General features: G+C 46.7%; 2 protein-coding genes across 2 annotated transcripts in view; both read left to right on the top strand.

Annotated features, from left to right (window-relative positions):
* The first annotated feature begins 70 nt into the window (after positions 1-70).
* On the top strand, positions 71-14,097 carry LOC122163701 (two pore calcium channel protein 1-like). Its single transcript, XM_042825129.1, has 19 exons — positions 71-146; positions 284-366; positions 1,748-1,862; positions 2,403-2,531; positions 2,768-2,884; positions 3,973-4,091; positions 4,279-4,380; positions 5,611-5,737; positions 6,700-6,901; positions 7,516-7,660; positions 9,361-9,546; positions 9,942-10,006; positions 10,305-10,392; positions 10,738-10,807; positions 11,375-11,594; positions 11,749-11,839; positions 12,171-12,284; positions 12,670-12,788; positions 13,559-14,097. Exons 1-19 carry the CDS (start codon positions 126-128, stop codon positions 13,702-13,704), a joined length of 2,259 nt encoding a protein of 752 aa, XP_042681063.1. The 5' UTR covers positions 71-125; the 3' UTR covers positions 13,705-14,097.
* A 955-nt stretch (positions 14,098-15,052) lies between these two features.
* Positions 15,053-15,180, top strand: part of BUB1 (BUB1 mitotic checkpoint serine/threonine kinase) — a 19,033-nt gene continuing 18,905 nt past the window's right edge. Inside the window, exon 1 of the mRNA XM_042826377.1 lies at positions 15,053-15,130. Coding sequence (XP_042682311.1) covers positions 15,060-15,130 — 71 coding nt within the window. The 5' untranslated portion in view covers positions 15,053-15,059. The remainder of the gene's footprint in view (positions 15,131-15,180) is intronic.

The following is a 15,180-nucleotide window of genomic DNA, read 5'->3' as shown; positions in this document are numbered from 1 at the left end:
CGCTGCGGGCGGCTCCTCCTCTCTCTCCTCCTCCCGGCCCGCCTCCGCCTCCCGCTTCCGCCGGCGGGGGCGGGCCCGTTAAATGCCGCGGGGCCGGCGGGAGGGGGAGAAGCGTCTCCCTGGCCATGGCTGAGGCTGCCTCACAGGTAGTGCCCTCGCCTCGGGCTGGGGAGGCGGCAGGGAGCGCAGGGTGGCGTTGCTCCATCTCCCCCTTTGGGTGGGGGGGTCTCCCCGGGGTGCCTCCCGCGCCCCCAGCACCCCGTGACTCGTGTCTCTTCCCCAGGAGCTCCTGCTGGCGGCAGCGTTTGTCTCTGATGCACAGTACAACAGGAATATTCCTTTTAAGACTTCCCCCGAGGCTGTCAGGTAAGGGGGTCTGCAGGGCTCTGCTCCTGCAGGCAGCCTGGGGTTGGGGGAGGCTGGGGTGAGTTCCTTCTCCCAAAGTGCAGTGAGGCAGTGGCACAGCTGCCCAGGGAGTGGTGGGGTCACCATCCCTGCAGGTGACTGTGGTGACCCCAGAGCCATGGGGATGTGGCGCTGAAGGACGTGAGCAGTGGGGATGGGTTGGGGTTGGGCTTAACGATCTTAATGATCGAAGTCTTTTCCAACCTCGGTAGTTCTCTGTTGGAGGGAGCCAGCCTGTGTCTGTGGAGCTGTGCTGAGCTGTATGGTGGTGGTGAAGCCAAGGTGGAATGCTGAGAGGCCTTCTTGGGTAGGACTGTGAAGGCTGAGTTGAAGCTTTAATGTGTACATTAAATACCACTCAATGCGTCTTATAGGAAGACAAATGAAAACTTTTATTTCTTTTCTGGAAGCAAAAACCGAAATGAAGCTATAGTGCTAGCAGAGATTGTGAATATGGACAGCTCAGTGCTTGGAAGGAAGTGCTGGAAGGTGGCTGCATGGGGCGTGTGTGGCAGGGTTCTGGTAGCCAGGCAGGAGAACAGCCCTGTGCCAGCTGGCTTGGTAATGATGGTAATAGCCCCATGTGCACCAACACTTCAGCTAATCCTAGGAGCTTGTGGTGTCTCTGCTCAGGTGCTTTTTTGCAAGGGCAGTGACTGCTAGAAGCAAGAAGTCACCGAAAGCTTGTTAATTGGCAGTTAGGCAAATGAAATTCCCAAAACCAAAGCTATTTTGCCTGCAATATTGACTCTCCTGATTAGCTGCTCTTACAACATCAGTTGCACTTTTAATTCTCTTAGCTCAGCTACTGAAGCTTCATGAGTTTTGTACTGCCTAAGTATGTTAACTCTGAATAGCTGAAGTGAGTGGGTTTTACGTGGTGGTGTCTTAGTGCCGTTGTTAAGGACCTATGTTGTCATTCATTTTATCACCTGCCTTGTACCTTTGGGGTGATGACTGGGTAGGTGAGATGATTACCTGGCAACACAGGCATCCTATATATTAGCAGAGAAACCCTGTGCTCTTTCTGTGGATGTGCTCCAAAATGAGCCACTATTACGTGCTCCTGTGGAAGACTGAGAGCCTGATGTGTTCGAGGTTAATAACAGCAGTCACCAGAGGCTTTGCTAGAGGGGACAGAATACTACTTGACTTGTGTGTGTACATAGAAAAGCTTACTCTGACAAAAACTTTGGAACACTTCCTGTTCTATCTATGCTGATGTACTCTTCTTTCTTTACTGTTTGGGCAGTGTGTGCTGTTTTTCCAAGACAGACTTGCTGACCACGTGGGTACATACACTGAACCCCTTACTTATGGTGCCACTGCCTTCTCTCTACAGGCTTTATTATCTCTATAACCACTGGTTTATGCGAACAGCCACCTATATCTTCATCTTTCTCAACCTCTCCCTGGCAGTGTTTGAAGAACCTGCTGTGTATCCACTCCCTTTCCTGGTGAGTTTCCAGGCAGTGCACAAGTGATAATGCAGCTGCTATTGTGTTGGCTCAGTGGTGTATTTCATGCTTGAGCCAAGTTACCAAGGTGTAAAGAGATGCTTGCTGCTGATCTTCCTGTTCATACTTCCCATATGCTGGAATGGGGTCAAAAATGGGCATAAAAACTAGATATGGTCCTGTGGACATCCCCAATGGCTGATGTGATTAGGCAGTGTCACACTGCTCCCTTCCACACTTTCAGCCTTTATCCTTTTTCTCTGCACCAGTCATTGTGAGTGATGTACTCCTCAAATCCTAACCAAATACAAAGTGACTGGTTCTAACCTGTGCTTAGCAGGGAATTTCACAAAGGAAGCCTAAAACTGTTTTCATATGTGAGCTTGTAGAACAGCCAGCAGCAAAACTCACTGGCAGAACTTCTGTATGAACCCTATATATTTATTTTCTCACCTGCACCTCAGCCTGAGAATCCTTATCAGTACGGAGAGGACTAGCATTGCTTTTGTTAGTCCTGACTGGAGTCTTTTCTGTCTGCAGGCCACTTCTTTAGTGGAGGTGTTGTGCCTTCTGGTGTTCTTTGGCCGACTGATGCATTTTGCAAAAATCACCCGTCGTAATGTATTTTGGAAGGATACCAAGAACATCTGCATCATGGTTGCAATCCTGGTGAGTTAGGTCTTGAGATCACGAGGGTTGAGCTGGGCTATGTGGAGGCAGCTCTTTGTTCTTCCTGTGTCTCTTCTGGGATCTGCTGCACAAGGGCCATGGCCAAACCAATTGGCACATCAGCCTGTTCTCACAGACCTGTTGTGCATCTGGCTTGTCTAGATGGTGAAGAAAATTGGATTAGCTCATACAGTTTCTGACTTTGTTCCTGTGCATTTTCATCCTTTCTTCTACAGCTATCTCTGACTGATTTGGCCATATATGGGGCCCTCAGGATATACAACATAAAGAGTGTTCGATGGTCCAGAATAGTGAGGCCCATCTTCCTGGTCAACTTTGCAGAGAGTCGCCAGGTAAGGAATGGATCTCATGGGAATTACTGCTTCTGGACAGCATGCTGCTTTCTGAGAACCAAGGGAACATGTAGTAGAATGTAGGATAGCAGGATTCAGACTCATTGAAGTGACTTTCTCTGAGGTGACCTGGAGCAAGATTTCGAGACAGAGAAAAGGTTGCATTCACAAGGATGCTACTTGGGCATAGTGCAGGGTACTGCAAAGCATCTTCCTAAGTTTGGACAGCAGCAACCCAGTCCACAGAGCCCTGAACATGCTTGAGACTGAAACCAGAGCATCTTTCCATACACAGTGCTGTCTTGTCATCTTTGTTAAAGACTGGCACCATGTGGAGGAAAGAATAATGTTTCTCATAAGCTCAGCCTACGGGCTCTGATTCCTACAGCTTGTATGGAAGACCAATGTCTGTTTGCAAGCAGTTAGTTGCTACTCTCAGAAGTAGTAAATGCAAACAGTATGTATAAGTATGTACAAGAAAACTGTTTCTTCTTGAGACTGGGGCCAGGTTACTTATTTCTGGAAGTCTCCTAGGCAAACAAGCACAAATGTTGTGCAGTTCCCCAGACTGAGCTCGTGGTCCAGATGGATGGTTTGGACTCTGTTCCCTACTGTCACAGGGAGATCTTTGCCCTGCTACCCAAGACTATTCTGTTCTGATTTGCAAATAAACTGTTACACTGTGGAAGCCTGCAGGAGGGAGCAGCTGAACTCTCAAGCTTGGAGCATATTTAGTGCCCTGGAGTGACGGACTTCTGTCTCTGACCAGTCCTTTAGAGCAAGAGCACTTCAGTGATGCCTGGGGCTGTCTGTTCCTTGCTTAATTAAGTTCACGATGCAACATAAGCTGGGAGGATGAAGAGGAAAGCTCTGGTACTCTTGCACAGGTTTGCCTGAGTAGCAGGGCTTGCCTCTTGTTATCCAAGGCAAACATGTAAGGGTAGGAAGAACTCATGCAGTCAGAATTTTTCCTTCTAGGCAACAGACAAGGCCCTGTGTCCCACTGTGCCTGTCCCTGTGTAGGTGTTCTGTTCTGATAGAATGGTGATAGGAAAAGTGCTTCTAAACACTTCCTTTGTCCATGACAGATACGAAGAGCCTTCCGCAGCATCCGCAATACACTGCCAGAGATCACCTATGTCTTCTTGCTCTTCATGTTTAGCCTTCTCATGTTCTCCCTCATGGCTCTGAAGCTGTTTGGTGAGAGGTGTGAAAACATTTTTTGTTTGGTTGTTGTTCAAAGTATGGGGGGATGAATGGCTGCGATTCCTCCTGAACAGAATGGATCTGGCAACTCCAGATGATTTCTGCTCAATACAAAGTGCTGATACCTGTAGTTGCTGGAGTGGGATATGGTCTCTGTGCTTGACACCAGGTTGTTGCCTTCTTCCTAGGAACCTCCAGACAGCAGAAGGCTTGCCATATTTTAGAGACTACCTAGAAATTGTGTTTGACCTCTATGTGTTGGTGACGACTGCAAACAGCCCAGATGTCATGTATGTATGCTGAGCTTGCAGTCTTTGTGTTGCAAATGCTGGTGTCCTGCTCCTAGTGTAAGGGGAAAAATAACTGCGTTGTGCTACGAAGCTGTCATCAGCATCTCTGGCAGGTGACATCACTCACTAGGCCCATTTGGGGAATAAGGAAGGGGGAGAGAGGAGCAGGGAAGAGTCTTCTAACACTACCTATTCATGAGATAAACCCTGCTTGTTCTGCTGCTGTATTTTTCTCAGCTTCCTATCCCTCTGGCACTAGGTAACCAAGAAGTATCTTGATACAACAACTAGACCTGAACGCTCACACTCAGCTATCTGAGCACTGTCTTTTGTGCATCCTGGCAAGGTCTCGGGTTAAACAGCACTGTTGTGCAAAGCAATGTCTTCCAGAGTAGAAATGGGGCTCTCACTTCTCCAGCTTGTAGGATTTTCAAGAGTTGTTACCCATCTGTTTTACAGAAGGCCTCTGAACCACAGTCTGAGGTCTGACCCCGCAGGTTGGGAGGACTTCTTTAAAAGATGCACTGAAAGTAAAGCTTTCCAAAAGATCCATCAGCTGAGTAAGGCACTGATCTAAGAGACAAATCCCCTAGCTCTTTGATTAGAACACTTTCATAAAAAAGGAAGTGTGCTCTAGTGATTGGATGTCTCTTATCTCATGATGTTTGCAGGGATATGTATGCAGACTTTCATAACCTGCACAGCTGTGTTGAAGAGGCTTGGACTTCTGATCTTCACTTGTTCTGAGTTGTTACCGTTTCATCAGGAAAGATGGGATTGAGGGTGGAGTGGGACTCATTTGTGTGCTGGAGATGTACTGAACAGAACTGGAGTGTTATGGGGACCCCAGGTATTTAAATGGTGAAATACAGATTGTTCTCCTAGGGAACCTAAGCAGAAGTGCAGTGAGGGACTCTGAAGCCAATAACTCACCAGTATGACTGAGACCTCACCTCAAGACTCGGTGTGTCTGAACTTAGTCATGCTGACAGAAGTTTAATTATGCTTTCTTTTCTGTGTCAAGTGAGTGAGGGACCGATTAAACACAGGATTCAGACTTGGTGGAATTAAACTTTTGTAACTTAATACGCAGAGTTCTTGGTTTTTCCTTTTCTTTTTTTCCCCTCCAGGCTGTCTCACCTGGCTATCCAAAACATTCTACAAATCATCAGGAAGATGGTTTGGTTTTATTTCCTTGTCTGCTCAGCAAGTAATTTCTCTTCTCTCTAGGATGCCAGCATTTGACTTCAGCTCGTGGTATGCCCTGTTCTTCATTGCCTTTGTCATCGTCAACACTTACATCTTCATGTCACTCTTCCTGGCTGTTGTGTATAACAATTACAAAAAACACCTGAAGGTAATAAGTGGAGGGGTGAAGTGTGATCAACTACCTGCTGTTCTGTATGACCTTGCATGGGGACCATCTGGCCTTCCCTTGGGAGGCTTCTGCAAGATGTGGAGAAGGTGAACAGCTTCTCCTGAATAAACATGTAGCTTCCAGCCTATACTTGTCTGCTTTTCATACAGTGGAGATTACTGCTAATTCTAAGTATATGAAAATGAAATGCTCTATTCTGGTGTGTTTGAAACAGGTAGGAGGTGCATGTCTGTTAGAGGATTAGTTCTAGCAAAGAAACCACTGCTTCTATGCAGACTGTTTTCAGGTGGCTGTAAGTACACAGCACGCTTTTTCTGCCACCACGTGGATTCTTGGAGCAAGGGAAATGTGAAGGAAGGTTGAAGTAATCTGAACTCTTGTTTCTTCTGCACCAGATGAATAGGCACAGTTTGGATAGGTGTGATCAAAGGATGAGAGCTGGAAATTCCTGGGTGCCCCATGAGGGGATTGACCCTCCTACCCAGTAAGCAGTCTGCTAGGATGTTTCCCAAGGTTATGAGCTTCTTTAGTCTGCTTATAATCTTGTACAGAAAAAGATCTCCACCCTTGATGTCAGCAGTATTCCCTTATAGATGGCAAATGTGTGTGGACATATCCTCTTTCCTTCTGTGACCGGCAGGCATGCAGATCCTGTGATCTTTGGGAGATATTGCCTCATCTCCTTCCTGTTAGATACCATCCTTTGTCTTCCCTTCCGTTTGTTTCAATGCATCTCCCAACAGAAAGCAATCCAGTGATCCCTCCAGAGGCCTGTGGTTGCCTGTTAAATGGCATTTCTCATCACCCCATTGGTTCTGCTCTACGTCATGTCTAGTAAGAGAAACAAGCTTGGAGTGACAGGTCTCTGTGCTAGGGAAATAAGGTAAACCAAGAAGGGGAAAGTGTGACTGAAGCTGCCTGAATCTTCTCATTCTTTCTAGAATGAGATCCGTACACTTGCTTACATGAAGCGCCGCAAGATGATAGAGGCCTTCAACCTCCTGAAGGAAGAAGAGGGAACGCAGTTTGTGGTTAGAGAAGCCCAGTGGAAGCAGCTTGTCAAGCTGGTGGCTCCTGATATCAGCAACTCCCACAGAGAGTTGCTGCTACGCATCTCAGATGATGAGCAGAAGGGTTTCATAGGTGAGCAGTGGGGCGCTCTGTGTGCATGGACTGGGGAGGAGCCTGGGATCAGGAGCCTGGTTCCAGGGTTCTGCTACTGGGACTCATGTTATGTAATGGATTGAGTGGGACTTACTTCCCTCTCTGGATTACTGAGGTCCTGAAAGGCTGTTGTTTGTGCCTGTGCTGTATGCTGTGGGCAGTTCTTCATGGCCATTTGTCATCGGGCCAAGTTCCCTATGAAGAAAGATTCTTCCTCTTCTCAGCACAGGACAAAGACCACTTCCCTTGTTAGCAGATTCCTCCAAATAATACAGCACACATTCTGTTAGAGCCACTTGCTTTGTGTTGTCTGGAGACAGAATACTGGGAGGGATGGGCCAGTCTCATCATGCTAGATCATTAAAGGTTTTTGTTGGCTTTTGGCCTCACTTTAAGCCAGTCTGTCAGGAGTGGGGCAGAGGAACTGCTTGAACACTGAATTCTACCTGTTTTGTGGTGGATATCTCTTTGGGCTTGTGCTTTGCAGAGGTACTGAGTCCAGATTGCTACAACTTACATGCACATAGATTTGCCAGACAGGTCTGTTTTTAAATGACAGTGGACTGATGTTCAGTGCTCTCTCCCTGCTGCAGACAAGAAGTCCTTTGTACAGCTGGCAGATCTGCTCAACATCCAGGTGATTGCCCTGAAAATACGCAGCCATCCATTGGGGCAGTGGATGCCTCGTGTATACAAATCAGCAGTGAGTCAGTTCCTGCGCAGCGTGGTTAGGCACAGGTAAGTCTGTGTTGGTGGAGCAAGCAGCTCCTAACATGTAAAACACTGCAGAACACTACTGTTGTAAGTAAATACTCTGGGTGTCATGATGAAAAGTGCAAGCTCTATTCAGGCAAACTGGAGGTTCTAATTTTGAAAGCGTTCTGTAAATTAACTGCTTTTAGACTACCTTTGCTAGGTATGGAGAGAGTAGGCTTGGATGTTGGTGGTTCTGTGCCTCTTCCGATCCCACTTGCTCTTCTATAGGTGCTGAGTGTAAATAGCTTTCCCTGAAAGCAGGGAGTGCTTTATGCCTGCCTGGAAGGAACAGGCTACGGGCTTTACTGGAAAGTGGCTGGATGTGGCTCTGGGCAGCCTGGTCTGGTGGTTGGTGATCCTGCACACAGAAGGGGGGTTGAAATTAGGTGATCATTGTGGTCCTTCTAAACCCAGGCCGTTCCTATGATTTTATGACAGCGATGATTGTAAGTCAGCAGTCTGCTGTAAATCTGCATTGTATTGTTTTACCAGCTTTTATTAAATTGGTGCTGTGAGCTGCTAGTGCTCTGCTTCACATATGAGTCTTCCCAGAGATGCAGAAGTTATTGAGGTTGGAAGGGACTTCCAGAGATAGTCAGGTGTAACCTCCCTGCTCCAAGCAGGGTCAGATAGAGTAGGTTACTCAAGGTTTTGTCCAGTTGAATTTTGAACATATGCTAGGAGAAACTCCACAACCTCTGTGCAGCCTGTTCCAGTGTTTAAAACTGAGGACGGTCAAAAAGAAGGGGAAAGAAGCTTTCTTGTTTAAATGAGATTTCCTGTATTTCAATTTGTGCCTATTGCCTCTTGTGCTTTCACTGGATACCATTGAGAAGAGTCTGGCTCCATCTTCTCTACACCCTCCTATCAGGTATTTATGCACATTAAGACTTCCTCCCCAACCTTTCTCCCCTTCAGGCTGAACATCACCAGGTCTCTTAGTGCTGTGTCAGGTTACTCTACTCTTCGCTCGCTTTTCGTGCTCCTTTGCTGTACTAGCTCCAGTAGGTTCCAGTCCAGCCCAGATCCTGCCACAGCACTCAAACGAGGCCTTTGGCGTTCATGACCTGTTCACAGCTCTTCCACCGAGGTAGTCCAGGATGCTGTTGGTCAGCTTTGCCACCAGGGTGCATTGCTGGCTCGTGGTCGACAAGCAGAGCAAGACACCCCTCCCTCCCTTCCTCCATGCATCACCAGCGAGGCGCTCTGCAGAGCTGCTTTTCAGTTGCTCTGTCCCCAGTCTGCCCGGCTGCCTTCCTCCTGGCCTTCACCAATAGCAGGACTTGGCATTTCCGTTTGAATATGATGAGGCTTCTCTCCATCCACTTTCCCAGCTTATTCAGTTCCATCTAATTGTAGCACACAATCTCCTCTCAGTTTTATTTGTCCAGTTCTTCTTGATTAAATGCTGCTAGACTTGGTGGAAATCTGGCTGTAATAAATTTCTGAGAGCTTAACTCTGAAAGTACTGGCAGTGGTGTACCTTGAAGGCTGTGTAATGTGCTAGACTCAACTCCACAGTAACTTCCCAAAATGCAGGTTTTGCAGAAGCTGATGAGTAATTGCCTAAATTGTAATGTTAGAGGAAGGAGGCAAAGAACTCCTGAAGTAACTGATTTTTACCTTCTTGAGAGTGGTGAGCTGACTGTTTTTGTTTTGTTGTTTTTCCACTCTGCTTGCAGGGGATTTGTTTGGACTTACGATGTGATCATACTAATAAATGCAATCTTCATTGCTCTGGATGAGGAAAGCCCTTATATTTCTTATGCAGAGTGGGTCTTCCTTGCTTTATATATAATTGAGATACTCCTGAAAGTATACACATACGAACCAAGGGCATTCTTTGGCAAAAATCAGTTCTGGAACTGGTGAGTATGCATTTCAGTGAGATCTTTGTGTTCAGTTTGTCAAGAAGTGAAAGTCTGAGGGAATAGGCTTCCAGACAACTCATGTTCTAGGATGCAGTTAAAATGAGTTTATGCATGAGAGGACAGTGTACTCATTCCTGTCTTACAGACTGCTGTTCTGCTAGCTCCAGTCAAATGTGACTGCAGTTCATGAAAGTAGTGGCTGGGCAGGGGAAAGTATTTTGCTAAATAAAGCTTTCCCACCTTCCTCTGTTGCAAATAACCCTGAGAGGAAGCAGAGCTGTCTGCCACACAGAAGTAGTGACCCTTCTTCCTCTCATGAATGTCATGTGGGAGCTTAAGTGCCCATTCTGTGTTGCCCACAAATCTAACAGCACTGCCTTCCCTCATGCTAGGTTTGATACCCTCATCATCATTGCTGCCTTGACTGCAACGATACTCAATACCACCCTGAAATCGAGTAAGTGCAGCTTGAGCAGCCTGCATGCATCTGGGAGGCTCAGTGGTTTTGAGCTGTCTTTTGCCATCATCTTGGTCTTGGGAGGCTTTTTGGCAGGATAATGGAATTCCTATAGGGTTTCTAAGAACTAAGTTCTTCCCCTTCCCCCACTAACTTAAAAAAAAAAAAAAAAAAAACCTATTTTGTTTTTTTTAATTGTTTAATTAATACCTAGCACGTGTTTAAATTTTAATTTTTTTAATTTTTTTTTTTCAAAAAAGATTTTTTTTTTTTTTTTTTTTTTTTTTCCTTTTCTCAGCCACGAAATATAACAGTCAACAGATCCTGGACATTGTCTTCATATTAAGGGTCCTCAGGCTAATAAGGATTGTTGACAGCATACAAAGGTGATGAACAGAATGGGGGTATGTTTGTGGGGCAAGCTGGATCAGGCTGGCAGAAACAGTGCTTTAAGCTGCTCTGTAGGGTTGCTTTAGATTGATCATGGCATTCAAGAAAACATCCCAAGGCCTTGTCTCAACTTGCTTGGGATGAACCCAGCTGCTGCAACCTCTCTGTGGCAATACGTAAGGATATTTGGGGAGCTCATGCTGGATGGGATGTGATAAGTAAGCATAAGTAATGTAGTTAAGATGTATGTATGTACATTGTATGTACATACAAAGACGTTTTAAAAAAAAAAAAAAAAAAGCCTCCCCACAGTAGAAGTTATCATGAATCATTTGCTGCAGGTTCCGAGTCATCATGAACACACTGATAAACATCGTGCCAACCATGCTGACATTTGGAGGGCTGACTCTGGTAAGGAAACCTGGTATCTTAGCTCAGAGCATTCAGTTCAGCAGGGATGTGTTAAGTCTCACACACACCTGGTTTTCAAGAGAATGAATGCAAATGTTTAGGTGTTGAGCCACTGAAACTCAGTGTACATTTGGTTCTTAGTTATGGCACATCTTCACATGTGCAAAGTGGTTGGGTTACTGCTAGTTGCCAGGTCAGAAATTGCCAGGACATTATGTCTTCCACGGGGCAGCAAAGATGTTCTGTGCAGTCTAGGCTTTGGATGCTACAGGGAATCAAATTATGGTTTGGGTGAGAAGCTGGATGAGAACACTTATTTTCTAAAATCACTTTTTAGAAATAGGTTTTCCTCGGGTTTGAGAATGTTTCTTTTGTGTATTTGGTCTGCAGTCCTGGGCAGGAATAAGTCAAGTAGTTGCTTTTGAGGGGGCTGAATATCTTAGACTGTGCTTTTCTTTCACAGCCTGTATCAGTAAAAACTGAAAAGTAAAGCCTGCTGGAGCTTTTAAACCTGCCATGGGGCTTTCTGTTCAGTGAAGAGGCCTGTAATGGTGTTTCTCTTCCCAGGTTGTATACTGTATATTTGCTATAATTGGTATGGAGTTATTCCATGGGAAAATCCAGTTCTTCCCTGCAAACTCAAATGCTCCTTATGCTTTGGAATGTGGAAACCCAGCTCTCAAGGATTCTTTGTTTGCCCGTGGAAAATACTGCAAGAACAACTTCAACAACTTTGCATCTTCCTTCATTGTTCTGATGGAACTTACTGTAGTCAACCAGTGGCACGATATCCTTTTTTGTAGTGGAATGCACAAATGAGGACTTGTTATTCCCTTATTCCTGAATGCTACTGCTAGGAAGTATTATTTGATCCCTCCCTCAGCACTACTTTAGAGCAAGATCTTCACCTTTAACAATTTTGCCCTTAATTCCCTTTATACTTTTTGCCAACGGATTTGCCAACGTGACTGCTCAGCCTGCAAAGCTTTATTTCATCGCCTTCCACATTGTGATGGTTATAATTATTGTCAAGTAAGACTTTTGGCTTTCTCTTATCCTTAGTAGAGTGAAGAGGGGCTCTGACCCTTGCCAAGGCAGTGTTTATGATCCGATCCCAAGATTATGTATGGTGTGCTGCTCTGACATGCGTCCTGCCCTTCTCTTTGAAGAGCCTCTTGCAAATGTTCTTAACTCCACAGAGTGGTGCTCTGCCTTAGAGCTCATCTCCAGCAGATGTTGCCATAAGCCCTCAGTACCCAGAGCTGGGCTATGAGCCTGTCTAATCAGAGCAGTTGATGTCTGAAGCTGGAGGGTTTCCAGTAAGGGAAAGCTGCTATGTGATTCTACTTCTCATTTCTTTCAGCATCTTTGTGTCATTCATTTTGGAAGCTTTCTTTGTGGAATACTCCCTAGAGAAGAGTGAAGTGGAGACAGCCATTGAGCAGAAAATCCAGGAGCTGGGAATGGGAGTTCAAGAGTAAGCAAGCCCCCTCAAACAGTAGTGCTGGGTGTGGTTGGCTTGGCAACTCCAGTGAGAGCAGTGGGACGGCAGGAGGTGCTTCCTCCCATCTCTGGGTGTGAACTGAGACTCCTCTTCCTTGTCACAAAGATCTTGCTAATCTGTCGTGACCTTAAAAGTCTTGGTCTAAGGATGGTAGTAGAAAGTAACTTGCTTTCCCCTTGGAGGTGGGAACGCAGTGAACTCTGCCTCACTGAGCTTTTCTAGATTTAGACTGTCATCTGGGGGCAGGAGATGCTGGAGACTAACAGCATGACTGTGATGCTTGCCTTGTCCAAGAGAATGCATTGCTGGTGTGTATACGTGGGCCCCTGTAGAGTGACCTCTGATCTTTCTTGTGTAGGGAGGCGCTCCAGGATGAACAACTCCTTGATAACATGGAGAGTGCTGACAATGACCTTGAGGGGGAAGGTGGAACAAAGGCACAGCCTAAAGGGCTGGTGTTTAAAATTGCCTCCAAACGTAAGTGTTGCCCTACAGGTTCTTTCAGGGGTATGGTGACTGCTGCTGTTATGTCTTTTTTTTTTTTTTTTTTTTTGTTTAGAAGGCCAAGGTTCTGAACTGTCCCTGTTAGTTGCCCTGTCTCTGAGGAAGTTTCCAAGCACTTCTGCTTTCCTTGAGCCATAAAAACAGCTAAAACTTGGCTAGAGTTGTGCTGAGAACTGTGGATTCTGCTGTTTCTTTTTACTTCTGGAGCAGCTTTTTCTTCCTCTCTCTTACAGTGTGTGCTTGTCTTCAGTAGCCAGTCTGTGGAGACACTGCCTTGGTGGCTGAGATCTTGCTACTGCCAAGAAGCCTGTCTTCTTTCCTTCCTCAATGCACTCCGTACTCCTCCTGGCTTAGATCATGGGGTGACTATCCACTGCTTTCCTCTAGCTTAGTGCCTGGTTTTTTGGTTTTTTTTTTTTCTTCCACTAGATTTCTTGCTGCATCTTAGCAGCTCCTGTAGCCCATGCTTCTCACTTTCCCAGTTGGTTGGGATCACAGATCTGTTGAAGGAAATGTGGGAATAGAAGTGCATGAATTCTTAAAATAAGAGTCTATTCTTCACAAGTGCTCAAAGTGTTGAAAAGCAGACTAAAATATCAGTAAATATCAATGAGGCATTTGTTTTCTTGCCTCTGTAGTGTGAAACACGGGGAGCAGCCTTTAAGTAAGAGGTCTATTAAGGCAGGTGCTTATGCTAGAAAAACAGACATGAATGCTTACAGTGACTCTTTTGCCACCTCCAGGGTACAGGACAGTTGATGCTCTGCTTCAGCGTATGTTTGAGGCAGAGATACCTCTTGAAGATGAAGGACCTTCTTTTGAAGAGATCTTAAACTTGTCCCCTGCCGCTGCTGTACCTGGTGATCTTACTTCTGAAAGAGCTGTGTAACTCAGGGTAAAAACACAGTGGTCGACAAGGAGGAGCTAATCCTCAGCTGCACAGGTCTCCAGCACATTTTCTGGCTGCCTGCCTTCAGTCACTGTGGTCAGGTACATCGTGGATGAGATTAAACAGTTGAAGGGGCAGCTGGTGCAGGAAATGGCACTGTTATGTGAAGGAGCTTTATCTTGTGTAAAGTCTCACGTGAATGTGGAAACTGGAAATGCTATCACAGGAGAGCAGATGGAGGGTTTTGTGTATCTGGCCGTGCAAGTCAAGTGCAGTATTCAATATGTTATGAAGTACCTATTCCTTATAACTGGAATCTTGTATTACAGCACTTTTATATGCGTATATGGAGCAAAGTAAGCTGCATTAAATGGTTCTTGTTAGTACACTAAATTTAGCAGTTAATCATTGACATCAGTTATTGTTTAATGATGGGAGGAGGCTGGGTATGCTGTGTGATGAACTGCTAACTTACACAGAGCACTCGATGATGACCTATGTTCATCAGTAACCTGAGAGCTGAAGACAGAGGCTAGAATCCTTATACAAGTACAGAAGGGTGACCATTGAGCTCCAACCCCCCACCAGCTCAGGCTGCCCAGGGCCCACCCAACCTGGCCTTGGGCACCTCCAGGCTCTGGGCAGCACTGCCAGGGCCTTGTTGAACCTCAGTAGGTTCTCCAAGGCCTGCTTGCTTGCTCAGATCCCCTTGGGTAGCATCCCTTCCTCTTTTGTATCAGCCACAACACTCAGCTCAGTGTCATCAGCAAACTTGCTGTGCCTGTCTTGTGCAGCAAGTTTGCTCTGTCCACCTGTGTCACTGATAAGGATGCTGAAGGGCGCTGGTCCTAATGGGGGGGCATTGCATGTCACTGGGCTCCACCTGGCCATAGAAATAAGGACTTCAACCTTCTGGCTGCATCCATCCAACTCACTCCTCAGCCCATCTCTCTCTGCTTAGAGGTAAGGCTGTGGTTGGGGACCGTTAAAGGCTTTGCACTGCACACATGACACCAGTTGCCCTCCCTTGTTCTGCTGCATTGTAGAAGGCCACCAGACTGCTCGGGCGTCATCTGCCATTGTGGCTTCCAGAGCAAGTAATCTGGAGCACCGCAAAGCCCTGCGTCTCACCACCCGGGCCTGCCTATACATTATACGGACATCCAGCCCTCCGCGCCGTGCGGCGTGGGGCGACGACGGAGCGCCGAAGCCCTGCCGGGAGGGGTAGGGAGGGGGGCGGGGTCTGGCGGCGGAGGTGAGCGGGATTGGTGAAAGGGGGCGGGACTTGACTGCGAAGGTGAGTGGGATTGGTGGGAGGAGGGCCAATGGGGATGCAGTGCCGGGCTGTACTGCGCATGCGCGGCGAGTTTAAATCGGCGGCGGTTGGAGCGGGAGGCGCAGAGATGGCTGAGGAGAAGATCGCACGGTGAGCGGGACGTAGCGGGAAGCGGGACGTAGCGGGAAGCGGGACGTAGC

Source organism: Centrocercus urophasianus, unplaced genomic scaffold (assembly GCF_019232065.1).
Source record: "Centrocercus urophasianus isolate 14NV4802_14NV808 unplaced genomic scaffold, USGS_Curo_1.0 seq_10, whole genome shotgun sequence".
Classification (NCBI taxonomy): Eukaryota; Metazoa; Chordata; class Aves; order Galliformes; family Phasianidae; genus Centrocercus; species Centrocercus urophasianus.
The sequence above is the reverse complement of the archived record's forward strand: the minus strand, read 5'-3'. Positions and strand labels throughout refer to the sequence as shown.

Coding starts and splice junctions, on each gene's coding strand:
- LOC122163701 (XM_042825129.1), top strand. CDS start 126: ATGGCTGAGGCTGCCTCACAG. Junction 367..1,747: donor ACTTCCCCCGAGGCTGTCAG/GTAAGGGGGTCT, acceptor TTCTCTCTACAG/GCTTTATTATCTCTATAACC. Junction 12,789..13,558: donor GTTTAAAATTGCCTCCAAAC/GTAAGTGTTGCC, acceptor TGCCACCTCCAG/GGTACAGGACAGTTGATGCT.